The sequence below is a fragment of the Fulmarus glacialis genome, unplaced genomic scaffold, assembly GCF_000690835.1.
Source record: "Fulmarus glacialis isolate BGI_N327 unplaced genomic scaffold, ASM69083v1 scaffold1430, whole genome shotgun sequence".
Taxonomy (NCBI): Eukaryota; Metazoa; Chordata; class Aves; order Procellariiformes; family Procellariidae; genus Fulmarus; species Fulmarus glacialis.
Window position 1 is genome coordinate 30,192 of NW_009185624.1, and position 16,930 is coordinate 47,121.

The 16,930-nt window shown below is 47.9% G+C and overlaps 1 protein-coding gene across 1 annotated transcript; it reads right to left on the minus strand.

The window, feature by feature from the left end:
* Positions 1-960: 960 nt before the first annotated feature.
* Positions 961-15,368, minus strand: GDPD5 (glycerophosphodiester phosphodiesterase domain containing 5; the record flags this gene model as incomplete). The annotated part of the gene is made up of 5 exons (XM_009586869.1): positions 961-1,182; positions 2,985-3,097; positions 9,522-9,604; positions 13,082-13,229; positions 15,211-15,368. Coding segments are annotated over 5 exons (618 nt in total), but the record flags the coding sequence as incomplete, so codon positions are not given.
* Between the last annotated feature and the right edge of the window lie 1,562 nt (positions 15,369-16,930).

Genomic DNA, 16,930 nt, shown 5'->3' on the forward strand with positions numbered 1-16,930 from the left:
TTCACCTTCCAAACTATTTACAACTCTTTCACCCATGGGCATCTCCTTGGCCCAGAGAGGGCGAAGCTCACACTGCACCACCACCTCCTCTTCCTACGCGGGTGCAAGGACAGGGAAGCAAGGAGCGACTGCGAATGCCACTTGGAGTGGCAGGCACTTTAGCCAGATCTGAGCAGTGATAGTGCCCACGGCATTGCTTTTTGCAAGCCATCCGGGCTCCCGACAGAGCCCAACTCGGGGAGAAGATAGAAAGAAAGAAAAAAGGGAAAATAAATCAAAACTGAAAGCACTGCTGCCAGCAGAGGCCAATCTACAGTCAACGTTCAGGATTTGCCTTCAAGACTGCAGCAGGACATTTCAAGAAGGCCATTCCCCTGCGAGCATCCAGGCTTTGGGGAAGGAGGACAGGACAGGGAGAAGGTGCCCAAGTGACCGAGCCAGTGCAACCCCTTCCCTGGCTCTGAACTTCAGCAGGGAAGAGCAGTGCTATCTCCTCTCCTAGGAAAGCTTCTCTCCTCCAAACAGCCTCCTGTTGCGTTAGAGCTAAAACTTCATTGCCCAGCAAAGGGGGAAAGGGAGGGAAACAACAACAACAAAAAAAAAACGTAACAAAAACAACACTTCACGAGAACATCACAACGTTCAGCTACACAGTCGCCGCACCAAGGGAAGGGGTGGAGCAGGGCAAGGAAGAGAAAGGGGAGATACATCCAACGTGTTTTTCCCAGAACCCCCCAAGGGGACTCAGGCTGTCACGTCAAGATTCAAATCACTTCAGCCATAAGGTCAAGGATTTAATGAACACGGTATTTCCACTCATGCCTTGGAAAAATTACACTCAAAAAAAAGAGACAAAAAAATTCAGATTTTCTACATATTTACAAAAATAAGCTCCTCAACCTCACAACCAGGGAGGTGGAGCAGCTAGTGGTGGGGTATGGGAAGGGGTCTCTGCCCGACCAGCAGTTCCTCAAAGGTTCCCATCCCGCAGCAAGCAGGAGAGCACGGCTCTCGCTGCCGGAGCCAACGCTGGGGCGGCCACGCGCTGGGGTTGGACTGGAGTTCCTCAGTTCATCCGCAGCTTGGTGTCCCGATGATCCGTGGGGGTGACCATCTCGTTGGCATAGCCGTTCTCAGAGCAGAGAGACAGCTCATCCGTGGTCTCCACGCCGTTGTTGATCTCTGGGGAGGGTAGAGAAGCAGGGGGGACATCGTCACAGGAATGCAAGTCCCAGTTCTGAACAGGATCTGCCCCCAAATAGGAGTTTGCCTCTAAATTGCGGACCCTGGCAATCCTGCCACCACCAGAGGCAAAGCTGGACTCCCCCATACACGTGATGCTATGCCACAGGCTGAATTAGTCACCTGTGGGAAGAGGGTGCAAAATACCTGTATCAGGAATAGTGTGGCCAGCAGGAGGAGGGAGGTGATCGTGCCCCTGAACTCGGCCCTGGTGAGGCCGCACCTCGAATCCTGTGTTCAGTTTTGGGCCCCTCACGACAAGAAGGACATTGAGGTGCTGGAGCGTGTCCAGAGAAGGGCAACGAAGCTGGTGAAGGGCCTGGAGCACAAGTCTGATGAGGAGCGGCTGAGGGAACTGGGGCTGTTTAGCCTGGAGAAGAGGAGGCTGAGGGGAGACCTCATCGCGCTCTACAACTCCCTGAAAGGAGGTTGTAGCCAGGTGGGGGTTGGTCTCTTCTCCCAAGTAACAAGCGATAGGACGAGAGGAAATGGCCTCAAGTTGCGCCAAGGGAGGTTTAGACTGGACATTAGGAAAAATTTCTTTACTGAAAGAGTGGTCAGGCCTTGGAACAGGCTGCCCAGGGAAGTGGTGGAGTCCCCATCCCTGGAGGTATTTAAAAGACGTATAGATGAGGCGCTTAGGGACATGGTTTAGTGGGCATGGTGGTGTTGGGTTGACGGTTGGACTTGATCTTAGAGGTTTTTTCCAACCTTAATGATTCTATGATTCTATGATTCATCTCTACCCAAATGGCCATTCTGGAAAAGGGGAGACTCCTACAGTCACTGGTTTCACTGGGGAAAAAGGTGCAACCACCAATGTTTTAACTGCAAACACCCACCCTAAGCAAGAACATTCGTTTCAGAGTCACAAAACTTTAATATATATCCCCTACCCCTAAGGATATTTTACGTCTAGGTCATTTTACGTCTCGAACACATTGGGGAGGCTTAATTCTGCTGTGACCAAATGCTTTCCGTCTGTGGGTTCCCTGGATTTACACCTGATTTTCACCAACTCTGGAGGCCACAATCAGGCCTGCATTTCACACAATAAGCTCTTTGAAGCAAGAGTTGTCTTTTTGCTGCGTCTGTGCCCAGTACAATAAATCCTGATCCCTGCTGGAGGTCTCTAGCCCCTAAATACAAAGAAAGAAAACCCATAAACAAAGCTCAAGGGGAGATTATATTCACATTCCTTCGAATGTGAGTTTTCCAGCAATGCACCAATTTTAATCTTTTAAAGCTAAATCTTCCCCTCTTTGTACACATTTCTGAGATCTTTCTTAGAGGTGGGGTGAGATGTTCCAACACAAATAAACACTGGGAGGAGCACAAGAATATCAGGAACAACATCAATCCACAGGACGATGGAATTCCAGGTCTACCCCAAACTCATCACCACTATTTGTGGTGACCTATGCCATTATTTCAACAGTTTTATAGCTCTTGACAATTCAGAGTGGAGATGATGCGGGAAAGTATGAGAGCTGCATGGTATAGCTTGGGAAGTTAAATGCAGGATTTCTGAGCAAATCAGTGCTCAGACCTGCACCAGTTTGGGATGGATGAGCCATGACCATATCCCGCAAGTGGTTCAGTGCAGCAGGGTCAGTCCAGTCACCCTGTCCCACCAGCAGGAGATGACACCCATATCATGACCCACCTCCTCCATCAGCAGAGAGCAAGGGGACAGCTGAGGGATGGAGCAAAAGGCTCTGACCGACCAGCCCCATCCATACCTGAGAAGATCAGCTTCTCCTTCATGATCTTGACGTCCCGGCTGGACCGGCGGACAGCAGCACTGAGCATGATCTGCTCCGGGTTGTAGGTCCTGATGCTTCCTAGACGCCACCTGCAAGACAAGAGGGGGATATCAGGGGCTGGTCTCTCCAACCACAGGAGCATCCTCAATGCAAGTGGCCACCAACAATGTGGAGACCAACAAATCCCAGAGACCCTTGCACCTACGCAATCCCACATGGTAGCATGTTCAGAAATGAGCATGTTATCTCAGAGGGGTACAGACATACAAGCAGGTCATCTTTAACCACCTTGAGCATCCCAATTCCACTAGTTTCACCAAGGACTGCAGATGCCCCAAACCCCTCTCTATCACATCAGCTATCCAGCTGCCCAAAGGAGGTAGGGCTATTTTGACTTTTAGGGTTGGGAAGAGGGAACAGAACAAGAGACCAAGCCAAGTAAAGAAACCGTAAATTTTTCCTCACTGAGTGACATGCTCACGCTTGTGGGAGAAGAGAGCTCAAAGACAATTTAAGGTCTCAAACCTGAGACACAGCAAAGACACCGACATGAGCTGCTCTGCAAGGAAGTACAAGCAGTCCCAATGCAGGTAGCTGTCACATACAGTGTCACATACAGAATTAAACGTAATTTCTCCCAGTGCACTTCCCTCCCCAAATGCCAGGTCTTCACTTAAATGTTTCTACACAGACCCTCCACCTTTTAAGCCTTAATGAAACTCAGTGTTCACACCAAAAGTTTCCACCACATGAACAATATGAGACTGATGGGAACTTGGCTCGACTTAAAATTAGCCAGACTTTTATTGTCATTACTGAATGCATGTAAAGAAAATTACTGATGTTAGCAATAAGCAGTGGCAGCAAGTTCCAGGGGGATTTTGCTTTTAAAGCTGTTTTTCAGCCTGAGAGCACCCTGTAGCAGACCTTCAGCTGCAGAGCTGTTGGCATTAGGAGTGAAAGGTAGGCTGCTGCGGCAGGAGGGGAAAACAGGGCTTCGTGGGCTCAGACAAACCAGCCATACCCAAGATCCAATTGCAAAGGGATGCTGTTTAGGCCAGGCTTTCATAGCCCACACCCCACCGACTCATCCTACCTCCTGACCACAGAGGAAGGTGTTCAAGTAAATCCCATTCTCCCTGCTGGAGCCAGGGACGCTATAAGGCCATTTGATGGAGAAACAGCAGGGATTTAGGTTGGCTTATGGGGTTTCTGGTCTTCTGGCACCATCTAGTGGCTCATCCACACAAGAGAAGATTTTTTTTTTTTCTTTTTTTTTTTTTTTTAAAGGTGTCAACCTTCTCTTAAATTTCTAACCCCCTACCCAGCCCCAGCAGCAGAGGATTTGAGGAGCCCTACACATCTCCAGCCTGGGTCCACAGCATCAGCCTGATAAAGCAACATCCACAAAAGGGGTTCTGCAATTTTTCCAGGAAAATCTGGCTGGTGTTGATTCCATGGGGTTTCCATCCCCTTCCCAAATCCCACTGGGTAACACCGCACCATCAGGCTTTGACCAGAGTACGGATGAAGGCGGATGCTCTGCTACAGAGAAAAGAAGGGGTGGGATGGCAACACGACAACTCGCAGACCCATGGACAGAAGCAACACAGAGGAAGCACAAGGAGGCAAAGACATTAGTGTAGAAAAAAAAATTAAAACCAAAATATTTTTCTTCTGTCATCATCATCTAAGCTGAGCCACTCTGACCTGGAAGACAACCATTTTTGCCCTTAATGTCCCATGCAGGCAGATCCCATTACAGTCAATGTTAGTTGCAAGTGCATAGGATCTCACAGGATGAGATGCTCCTTAAACTGATCAAGACCAAAACATATTGCTACAACAACAAGTCTTTTCTTTGCCCACAACATCAGGATTTTCAGCATCAGGCTGGGTTGCGTGGCCAAAAGGCATGATGATCTCTTGCCCGTAAGTCCTAGACATCCCATGGAGGGCATGGGCTATTTTGAGGCACAGACAGCTCAGCCTCAAAGGGGTGCAGGGACCAAGGGCTCTTCTCCTCCTGCCAAGAGGAATGACCACTGCTCTCTGCTCCCCATCTCGCATGGTGGCTGCCGTCAAACCCAGGGTGGTTAAATATGTACGAGGGGCCAATGACTCCTCTCACAGGGAGATTGAACAAGCTAGGAGAGGGTGACCCCATTTTTCAGGGGTACTTTGAAATACCCTCTTTAGAAGAGCCACCAGTACATTTAATCACAATCCAACTCCAACACCATACGAAACACTCTCTGCTATGCTCAGTGGCCTTTGGGTCTCCAGAAAGCTTGTTTAATAGAAAATAGCACCTCTCCTACCCCCTTGGACTCTGTTGTGATCGGCCACGTTTAGGACAGCAGCGCGCAAAAAGGCCAGAGAGACAGCAGGTAGGTCTTGTTCTGGGAGGTTGGCATCAAAGCAGACCAGACGGACACGGGGTGGGAACAGACTAAAAAATACTGGGACAACAACACAGAGACAGCATACACTGTGTTAGGGCCATGACCGGACCCTCGGTTTGGAGAGGAGATGCTAAATGGTAGGAAAGGGGATGGGAGAGGGGTAGGTTGGGGAGAAAACAGGGTTGATCGATACCGAGGTAATAAGGGAGCGAGCAAAGAGCCAAGCCAGCCGCAACCACAGAGTCCCCACCCTGCGACCATTCTTGCCTAAAGTCTGCCCCAACTCCTCCGAGCCTGTCTTCTCCTTATCCACGAGCCAGGGAGCAAGGGGGAGGCGAGAAGGGGAAGACACCCAACCTCCCTGCACCCACAGAAGGGCTCAGCCCGGCCTCATAGCCAGGTCCTGTTTTGGGGAGATGCCGCAAGGACGCAACGCCACAAGTCCAAGGTACCTGGTGCAGCAGGCATACTTGCAGGTGGCCAACCCCGACCCCCGAGGCGGTGGGTGGGCAGAGGGAGAGGGGCAGGTAAGCACAGGTAGGGAGTAGCCAACTCCTCAGAAATACAACCCCATGGCACACAGCGGAAGGATGGAGAAGGTAACACATGAAGAGTTTGGTCCGAGTAGTGACGCGGTGAAGGCTTTACTGCAGAAAAGCGACAGTGCTTCCCTCCAAGGGGATGAGAACGAAAACAGCCCATACAAAGAGAAATCTGGGTTTCCAATTGATGACACTTCGAATCCAGCATCCCAGGCTCATTCCCTTCTTGGGTGCAATGCTATTTTCACACTGCATTTCCAGTTTCACAGTGGTGTAACTGGGAAGAGACTCCTGAAAGATCCCAAGCTCCGAGTGCAGCAATTAATGAGCCAGCTATTAGCCTTATTAATTCATTCCCAGGGCTAGAGAAGCTCTGCTTTGTATAATTGAACAGGTTGCATTATTTTCTTTAGAATTGGCCAATTTAGAAGAGGTTGGCCTCAAAAACCTCTGGTAAATGCAGGAAGGAAGGGATATTTTGCATGGGATTATTTCCATGGAGAAAGTATTACATCCACTGGGAATTTCCCAATTACAACACACTGCAGGACCTCAGAATAGGGCTGTTTTAAAAGACAGCGACTTGGATCATTGTAACTGGAGGTCAGATTGCCTTCAAAACATCCACCGGCTTCAGCATCAGGCTCCCGTGGTGCTCATGGCTATGGACCATGCAATGTTCAGACCCTTATGGTCCCCCTGCGAAGCCAGATGTTTGAAAGCATCATGAAAAACTGCGTCCTGCCCTGTCCATCTGCAGTGAAGCCATAGCAGAGAGGGAGAAAGAAAGAGAGAAAGGAAGGTTGAATGAAGAGAAAGAGGAGGAAAGCACCAGAATTACCTGATCATGTGATAGCTGTGAGATGCCAGAATGCAGCAGAGAGAGAAAGAGGAGGAACATGCACAACAGTCAGAGCAGTAAGAAAATAAACAAGGCAAAGAGGCAAAAAAAGATCGGTTAGAAGTCATCACAGTTGGTACTTCCCCTCCGGAGAGGCTGCCATGATCCTGTCACCAGGGCTGAAGCAGAACAGCAGGAGCAATCCCTACCCATGGCTACGGAGGAGAGACAAGCCATGCGTAGGAGAGAGGACGAGCACATCGAAGCGGTGGCTCTGTTCCCACCCACCCCCTCATCCTTGCATGAAGGAAGCAGCTCTGTTTTGCCCCAAAAAGGACTTGGGAAAAAAAAAAAAACAAACAAACCCAAACAAAAAAAAACCAACCATGACACTGAAGGCCAAATGCCAAGCTCCATTTCCCGGAGCTGAATCACATCAGCAGGTAGTAGTTGAGCAATTCTGCTGCAATTTGTTTTTTATATCCTCAGTGCTGCTACCAATTCTTTCATGTGGTGGAGAAACTGAAACAGCAGGGAAATGGGTCTCTCCTGCACAAGGTTCTTGGAAGAGCAAGCCCTTTGCGGCAGAAAGTCCAACTTCTGGTGCTAGAGCTTCTCCTCCTTCCTTCTACTGACTTGGGGTTGAGTTGTCCCAAGAGAGAGATCCAAAAGAAGACATTTGGCCCTGCTACGATGGACCCCACGTGGCCAGACCTCTCTGAGCAACTGCCTTTCTCCGTCAGGTCCAGAGGCTGGACAGGGAGCTTGGACCCCGGGGAAAGCTGGTGGCAGTTTCCACCTCTTCTCACCTGTATCACACTTACACTGAGGGTGGAAGAGAAATCCTGCAAAAATGCTTTCCTCCCTTACCCTGCTTCCTCTTGCTCTACTCCATCAAACCTCTTCCAAACTGGAAAAAATTCAACCTGTGTAGAAAGGAAGAGTCCAGCTATTGCAAAGTCCACATAGCTGTGACTTCTCCCTCTCTCCAAGCATGCACCATTTTACTCTGCTCTGGGACCTATCGTTCCCATTCAGCAGGTTGAATTAGTTTAATCTCTTCAGCTGTGGTCTCCTGGGTCTGATTCAGGAAAGCTGCCTAAAACTGGGAGATGATGCCAAAGACTGCAAATATCTCATCAACTTGGCCTTCAAACTCTGCTCTTCAGAGAGGTCAGTCCCTGCCTCTAGACTGCTCCATGCATTTCTGTATCTGACAGAGAAATACAAGGTCTAAAGAGCAGGACGTCTCTTATTAAGCCAACTGATGATTTTGAGGGAGTAGAGGAAGCTTCCAGACAACACGATGCCCTTCTGAAGGAAAGGTTTAATCGGCCACAATTCAGATCACAAGAATTCTTAGAAAAATTCTCATCTCATCTTGGTCGGTGGTTTCATTAACTGTTGGGAAATCTAATCTGAGAGGAGAGTTTTGAATCTGCTGCTCACTCCATTATCCCATGCTGGAATTGGGGACCCGCGGGGCACAGGTCTACCAGCGTGGGACTGTGCAGGTCATGAATTTAGACAAAATTATAAACTGACCCAGTATGTGGCCTGAAGTCAAATCCATAGCGGGTGCTGGCAGGAGCAATAGCCTACTGTCATGTGGCAAAAATACCCCAGTAATTATGCACCCACAGGAAGGAAAGAGATTGCTACAAGCAGATGATCTGGGACAAGGCGACAGCAAAATCGCTAGGTCATGAGGCTGAAGCAAATTAAATTGCTGCTCCTAACGCGAGGCATTTCAGATATCAAGAAGGAAGGAAAGTGTAGGTCCCTTGACGTCTCTAGGACAGTTGTTTTTGCATGCCAAAGCAGATGAGATTATAGAGCCAGGGGAAGAGGGGATGCAATTTCAGAACGACACATTTTCCCAGGAGAAGGCTGCTGCTTCCCGCTGGAGGGAGCGCATCTCTCTCCGAGCTCACGCTTTTTCCCAGAGAGGGTTATTACGCTGTCACCACCGACAGCTAAAATGCCTCCTAGGAGAAAAGGCACACGGCCGGGAGGACACCGTGGTTTCCTCCAGTATAATCAAGAGGAGGGTAACTTGGCCATCTCTGCCATTAGGAAGTTGATTTACCTCCTCCTGATTTATCAGTGTCTTAACTTGCTCTGCTCCTTGGTTTTATGCTCGACATTTGTTTTCAGGGACCCTGGCTAACAGAGAGGCTTCTGCCGTGCCCTCGTCAAATCCTTGCTCTCCCTTTTCTTTGGAAAATGGAGACACTTTTCTATGCATCAAACTAAGCAACTGATTTGATCTGCTAAATCATAATATTTCTCTCTCTTCATCCAAACAAACTGATTTAAGAAAACTATAACAAGTTCTTTTTGAAGACTATAATGGTGGAATCTCAAAACATCTCCTCTTCATCCTTTAAAGCATTTTAATCTCTTTCTCAATGTCCATTTCCCTAAAGCATTTACAGTTTCTCTCCCACACGCATTTATGAGCAGAGCAAAGCGCCTATCGCTACTGTTTTGAGACCTCTCATCCTTCTTAAAAAGTAGCGACTACTTCCAATTCAATGTCACATCTCAGAAGTGGAATTATTGTTTGCAGTCTTTGTAGGGATTTTTAATAAACAGTTTCCCTGCTATTGCAATCCAAGCGCCGGAGGAGCACGGTGCTCCTCTCTCCCATCTCCACCCCAGGCTCTGAACAAAAAGACACGCCACAAATACGTGAGAGTTGAGCTGTAACAATGCTACTTACTTCTGGAATATAAAAACTCCTACAATTACGATAAATGAAATGAGATCAGACGTGATCCAGATTAGGTGGTACTCGTCTGGAGGCTGGAAGACAAAAAACAGCAGCAGACCTTAAACCTCCTGGTTTGTACAATCACAGAGAGACCACACGTTGCTGAAGTTACCACCAGGGCAGAAAGAAAAGCACAGGGCTGCAGGGGTCACATAAATCACAACGTTTATGACATTTCTAATGCTAGCCTGTCATCCAAAATGACGTTATCAGGAAAAACTGCAAACAGGAACAATTTTAAACTCTCCTTCCTTTTGTGTGCTGACATTTTCTCAGAGCTTTGTGGGCTGAAAGTTTCTTATCTCAGCTGTACCTCGAGGCGAGGGTAAGATGCTGTTTGGAAATCCAAGTCTGCAGGAAAACACAGAAATATATACACATTGCACATGAGACATGCAGGGCCCATTTTGAGTGCTGTCAGCTGTTCTGCACAGTCCCCATGCTATAAGCATATACTTCCCAATTTCTGTCCTTTAAGGCACTGGTAGCTCTGGCTTCATTTGCCAGTCTAAGTGGCTGTGGTCATCACACCAGCTGAACCCATCGTCTGAACTCAGCACAGAAGCACACTGCTTCACATTGATTTTTGTGCTGCCCAGGAAAGACAACAAAGTAAAGTGATAATAATAATCAACTCCTGATGATGCTCAGAAGGCACCTACCCAGGACAGCCATCAGTGATGCTAACGAATTTCTCCTATCCCAAACCTGGACTAGTCCCAACCGGGAAAAGGTTGCTGATTTCATACCAGACAGATCCATCACAACCACCACCACCACCATTAATGCCACAAGTAATATTTCATTAGAGAACAGAATACATAATGCGTAAAGATGAGTTCATGCAATGGTAGTGTGACGTGGATAAAACCAGTTGGGAGCCATCAGCTCTGCTACCTCTGTCTCCCAGCAGAGAACAACTTGTTTTTCTGCTCCGTGAATCTTTCTGTGTCTCAATTTATCCTGTGAAACTGTACCATAGAATTAGCAGGGCAACGCTTTAATTAGCCAGTGCTTCTGATGGAGATTTAATCCTTGTATTTTCCAGCTTAATTACAGAAGGGTGACATTTAATGTTACATTTGCTGCATCTATTAAGACCAACAGACACAAAATGGATGTTTCCCATTTTCTTGGCAGGAGAGTGCCATCATAACTATTTTGAATGAAAACTCAAGAGTCTTCTAAGTTAGAACAAAATCAACACATCTAAATTTTTCATTTATGCAACTGTTGCTATTTCACAACTGAAGAAGCCAAATAGTAGGTTTTCCTGTGGGGCCAAAGTTGCATTTCCTATGATATACCCCAAGCAATAGGTAGACAAACACAGCTTTCTGGGAAAACTCCAGCACCTGATTACAGGTATTACATGTATTTTTTTTAAAGTCCTGCAGAACACTCAAAGCTAGAAGTTTGTGGTACCAAATCAAGGTTTTATAAGTGACAAAAATGGAATTTCAAGGTGATCAAAAGGGAAAAACTGGAATTTTTCGAAGACATGCACCCCACACACATCGTTATTAGGAGTGCTCAGTGAGCAGATGCCTCCTCAGCCCTGCAGAGGAGGGAGCACGGATCAGCAAAGATCTATTGCGGAGACAGCTTGTTGTCCTGCTCCATCCGCACCAAGACCTCCTCAGGACTTTGCTATACTTCACCTGCAGTTCCTCTTTTTTAGACAGGGCTGTTTCAGTGGGATTATTTTGTTGTTTTTTTTTTTTTTTTAAATAAACTTTACCCAAAATAAGTCCTACTCCTGAAATCCGCACGTCAAACCCTTCATCAATTCAGTGGAACTGGGCAGAGAGCAACTCAAACCCTGGCTCTGAGGGAGACCTACAAAATTGCAGAGAGGGGTCTCACACTGGGCACCCACTTTAAGGACATCAAGTTAGGGGCTGAACCCCAGCTCAAGCTTTTCAAAGCCCTTTTCTATGCCATGTCTGATGGCCTCTGTTCTCACCAGCAGCTTTCCATTAAGAGTAGAGGGGAGAGAGACTGTCACTTCCTTCTTTGGTTTTCCTTTTATTTAACAGAAACACAAGTTAAATTATTTTTGCAATTGCAAATGGCCCCTGGGTGAACGGAGCAGAACAGATTTGCACTGTTGAGCTGGCAATAAAGCCCAACGAAGCCCCCGAGAGCACTGGGCAACCACAGCCTGGCAAAAACAACCATTTCATTCCAGCTCCGGAGCCATGTGCTAGAGGGGGCTCAGGTGGCAAAGCTGGTTAGATTACATCACCCAGGCGCTTCGATATGCAGGAAATCAAGGGATTTTTATGCTGCCGGTGATATAAGAGTGTGCACTCACAGCAGAGTTGAAAATCCAGCAGATGGGAGAGCCCTTGGAGGAGAACTCCAAGTATCAACTGCTTTTCATCACTGCCAAAGGGGCTTTTGGAGTAAAAAGCTACCAGTGATGTGCACACAACTCCTGCCAGCTGTAGTGGAGGACAGATGTTTGCAGCAGCACAATTCGGACGATGATAATCCCTTCTGCCAACAGATTCAGCCCTTACAAAACCATTTTCAATTCTCCAACTTCAGCGCGCACCAGTGTGAACTTGTGTAGTCAGACACAAGCAGTAGTTTAAGCGAAGGCTATGGACATCGTGCGCAGATGTTCATCCATCTAGGCAGTAGTCTTGAGGTCCTACCACCAGCTAAAGACGCAGATAACTCATTAACGTTAAATTCTCCTTGTGCTCATCTTATTCTCCCCTTTCCCAAGCAGATCTGCTAGAGCAGCAGGTAAAGCTGCCTCCTATCCTACCCCTGACAGGATCTGTCATCTGAAAACAGCCCCTCCATCACATGCACTTACACCTCCGCAGCTGAGCTCTTGTTTTGGGAATACTTTGATGCAACTATTTCATCATTTTCCCTCCACTCAACATGAATATTTCTGTTTGGTTCAGAGACCTAAAGTGCTAGCAGGGTTTTCAGAGAGTTTACTGGCTAACATCATGGGTAAGGGGGCTACCTTTGGTCTCTGGTTGTTCCTTGTCCGGCAATGGGGTAGCCAGAGGTAACACTTGTCCTTATCTGGTATTAAAAATTGGCAAAAAGCTAGTTTTGAAGCCTGCCTGAAACACAGAAGCCAGGTTTGCTGGTTCACCTGTGTGCCTGATGCTCCTGCAACTTTAACAGCTGCTCAGCAGGTCTGGAAAGGTGTTTTTCCATCAGAGGAAAACGGAAAAATCATGTGGGTTAAATGGGGCATGCAACGTAATCTCCAAGGCTCCCAAACCCTGTATGGGGAGAGACGAGGCCATCTGAAGGAAGGGATTGTGCAAGAGGAGCATTGATCCATTCCCATCTCAGGGCTCAGGCATACCGAGGGTGAAAACCCTCAAGCCCAATAGCACGTTGAACCCAACCAAACCTTCCTGGAGAAACCCACCAGACATATGGCTGCAGTGGTCAACGTCCACCCTCTACACCCCTCCGCTGCATCCCCTCCTTCCAGGGGTTCACAGCAGCTTCCCAGGCATCGTGCTTACCATTAGCCAGATGGGAAAAGGCACCTTGCGAAGGACGTGGGAGCTGTCGGAGGTGACCGACTGGACGCCGGCGCACCACAGGATGGAGTATAGCCAGGGCTCGTTCACAGTGTAGAGATTCACGCTCAGGTTCGCCATGGTGTAGTCCCTGCCAGGAGACAGACAGGGTGAGATGTCAGTCACCCAGCAAACGTCAGACCCTCATCTCGAAGAGGAAAGCTCTTGCCATCAGCCGCTGCTGTAATCATGGCTAGATTTATTGGGTTTGAATTGCATGAAACAGGTTTTTTAACAGGGCACAGTCACTTCATAAGCAACCCAAGGGCATTGCAATCAAATGGTTTGAACTTGAAAGCTTTCTTCGCCTCTTGGATGCTATCTGACCCAGGCCACAGCCCACCTCAGATACTTCCTCACGAATGATGGGCACGTCGTGTTTTTCTAACAACCGCCTCATCATGTTGATGTAAAATTAACATCTGGCTCAGATGCCTGTAACACTTCATAAGCAATTTACTTAATTAAAAACTGACAGACTGCATTTCCAACATCAATTCCTACAACTCCCATGCCCTTGTTTTGGGGACGGTCACAGAGTTACAGCTTCCAGTCTCCTGAGGTCATTTTCCAAGAAGCTAAAACTGCAAGCGGGGGTACAGGAGCTGTCAGCAGCAAACCAAGCACTTATAGTGGACTCTCTGCACCCACACGATTTGCATAAATTGCTCTGTTTCCTTATCTACAAAGCAGAAGCATCACTAAATTCCCTTGCATGGGCAGCACGGAGATTAATCCTTGCAATTCAGTATCAGCAAAGCACTTTGAGGTGGAAGGCCACTGTACAAGATGCGGACATCTCAAAGCTCACAACATGATCAAGCTGCTCCAAAGGCTAAGGGATTCTCAAGGGCAGAGATGGTGGCAGCAATGTTACATCCAGATGCTGATTTTTGGGTGGACTGAGGAAACTGTGTTGTTCCAGGGCTTGTTGAGCCTGCTCTGGCTCGTGCTGCAGGACTGCAGCAACATTTGACTGGGCACCACAAGGCCTTCAGGGTTCAAGAAACACTCAGGTGGCAGGTCTGATTTTGGAGACAGCTGAGGTGGGATTGAGGAGAGATTGGGTCTGATGAGCTGGGAGAGATGAGAGAGTTGGCATATGGTCCCCTCCATGAGACAGAGCAAATAGGTAGGAGAAAAACAGGCAGGAATTACCCTGCAGGTAAAGCACAGACTTGGTTTTAAGGGTGAGCAAACTAGAGTGATTGCTGGCAGCCACAGAAAGACACCACTGGATTACGCTAAATAGGACCATGCTCTCAAACAGCTGCGGGCTCAGCTCTTCTCTACTTCCAGCCTAAACATACAGTAAGACAGCTACTTTGAAGATATTTTTCTTCTGCAGACCTGTTTCGTTTTCAAGTATTTCTTTGGGGGAAAAAGTTAAACTCTAAAAAATAGAAAAGCTCTGTTAGAAACAATCTGCCCTTTCCGAGAAGAGGGCAAAACTGGGAGCTAACACGCTGCGTGGTTCAAATACAAGCTCAAGCAGAAGGAGAGGAACCCCACGCTGCCAATCTCATTAAAGAGGAGACCTGACCAGTCTAAATAGCTGACAAAGGACAATAATGAATCGGATGGATTCTCTGCAAAGAGAAATTTCTGAAAGCATATCCAGACTTTGGACTAATCAAAATCCTGTGGTAACAACTCTGGAGCAGATGAACAGAAGCAAAGGGCAGCTGCTAATGAGGATGAAACAGCACTTGGAGGTACTCGGTGTGAAAAGCCTTCACTTTTTCCAGAGCTGACAGTAATAAGAATCAGCCGATTCATATATTTGTATTTCAAAAAGGATCATCATATACTGAATTAGCACGTAGAGCTCCTGGGAACAGCCCGGATTCTGTGGTGTGGGTAGGGAGAAGCTTGCACAGCTCAAGCTTTCAAGAACAAGTCCATCTGAAAACGATAACTCTGTGCAGATAAGACAGCCCGGGACGATCAGAAAAGATGCTGCTGAGCCAGGGACGCACACAGGGCATGAGGTTAGCAAGGGTGCACAGAGCTGTGGACACCTGCCATGGAGCACAGGGGCTATCACGCAGTATCCGAAGAGAAGGCTGTACCTGACATCCTCGTTCGTGACCTTCGTGTAACGCAGGTTGAGCTTCACGATGCCCTTCTCCCTCATGCGGTCTGCATCCAGCTTGAGGCCAGAAGTCTGCTGGAAACCCGGCGCAATCTGTCTGACCAGCTGCCTCTCCGTGTCCGGCAGCCACATCACCTGCGGAGGGAGCGAGACAGAGGACGGCTATGGCCAAGACCGTTCACAAAGCTGGTGACACAAGACAGCCAGTTTACACCAAGCCAGAAGCAAAATCACATGAGAGACTGCCTCGTTTGCCACACAAATTGTCTAGGAGACACTTACAGCCTCCCACATCTCTATTCAAACGCATTTCAGGATTGTCCGCCAGCCCAGAGGGCTGTAACACACAAAAACTTAGAGGTGAAAAGGATTGAGATACACCGGGATCAGGCCAAGGGCTCATGAGAAGAGACATGGTGTATCCTTGAAAACCTGTCCTCCCTGCCCAGCCCAGGGCACAGAGAGAACTAAGGACATAAAATTGGCAGTGCAGACAGCACGCACAGAAGCCTCCCATGATCCCAGTTTTAATCACCCTCTTTTATCAGGGCTACATCTACTGCAACCCAAGGCAAGGATTTCCCCAAGTTCATACCACGCTTTAAAAAAGTGTCAAATTAATTACTGCTAACATGCTCAGCTGCCAGATGTAAAGTGGATGCAGGAACCAAGTTGGGCAGTTTTATGGCTTGTGCCACGCAGAGGCTGGGCCCAACCAGATGGTCTCAGCAGTACCATGGGGCATTGCATTGCTTTAACCCATGTTTAATAACTCAGTGGCACTCATCTACCAAAGCATCAGAGCAGCACAGATGCAGCCGTATGCATTTTCAATAGGGAACCATAAAACCTGGGTGAGAAATATCACTTTACGACCCCACATCTATGTTTTGTTTATTTTTCTCCTGCTCTCCATTCCAATATCCAAGGGGAAGACAGTACGGTCCTCCTTTGGATCTAGCCAAGCTGGCAGAGGCTTTGGGATAACACTGTCACTGCAACCACATAGTTAATTGGAAATTGGGTGGCAGTGTCAGTCATTAGAAAGACAGATGGAAGTTAAAAATAGCTCCGTTCCCTCCTGGGCCCATCACTGCACAAGTCAGCGCTGAACTTGTCTGCGCATGCAGATGCACCTAATTGGCACAGATGAAATATCTGAGCTGTGAGTGATGTAGTCATTCCATTTGTCAGCCTCACTACGCTATTTTCAACCAGTCCATATTCAAGGGAGAGCACAGGACAAAAGAAAGGACCAGATTTCCTTCCCAAGACAGGTCAAGAAGAGAAGTTTTCCAAGGGACACCCAGAGTGCCCAGGTCCGGGTGCCCTTCCGACACATGGGAAGTGGTGCCCTCCCTCCAGAAGAGATCATTGCATCAGAGGTAGCTCCTGATGGGCTGGGTGAAGCTCTGTACCTTGTGGTCAGAGAGGACACAGCTAACAAGGCTGGCTGGGCTCTGCTTGCAACCGCTCAGAGCTGGAAATTAAAATGTTTGGCATAACCCAGCAAGGACAATTCTGTGGCAGAAATGAAAGTCTGGATGACATCTCTGCAGATACATAGACCTCCTTTTGCTGAAAACCCCTCAGCTCCAGGACACCCATTTCTTGTCCAAGCAGAAGCTGACTCTAGGCTGAAGCAGTTGCTCAGCCCAGGGAGGATTATTGTGTTGGGTTTGCGTGGCAAGGTTTTG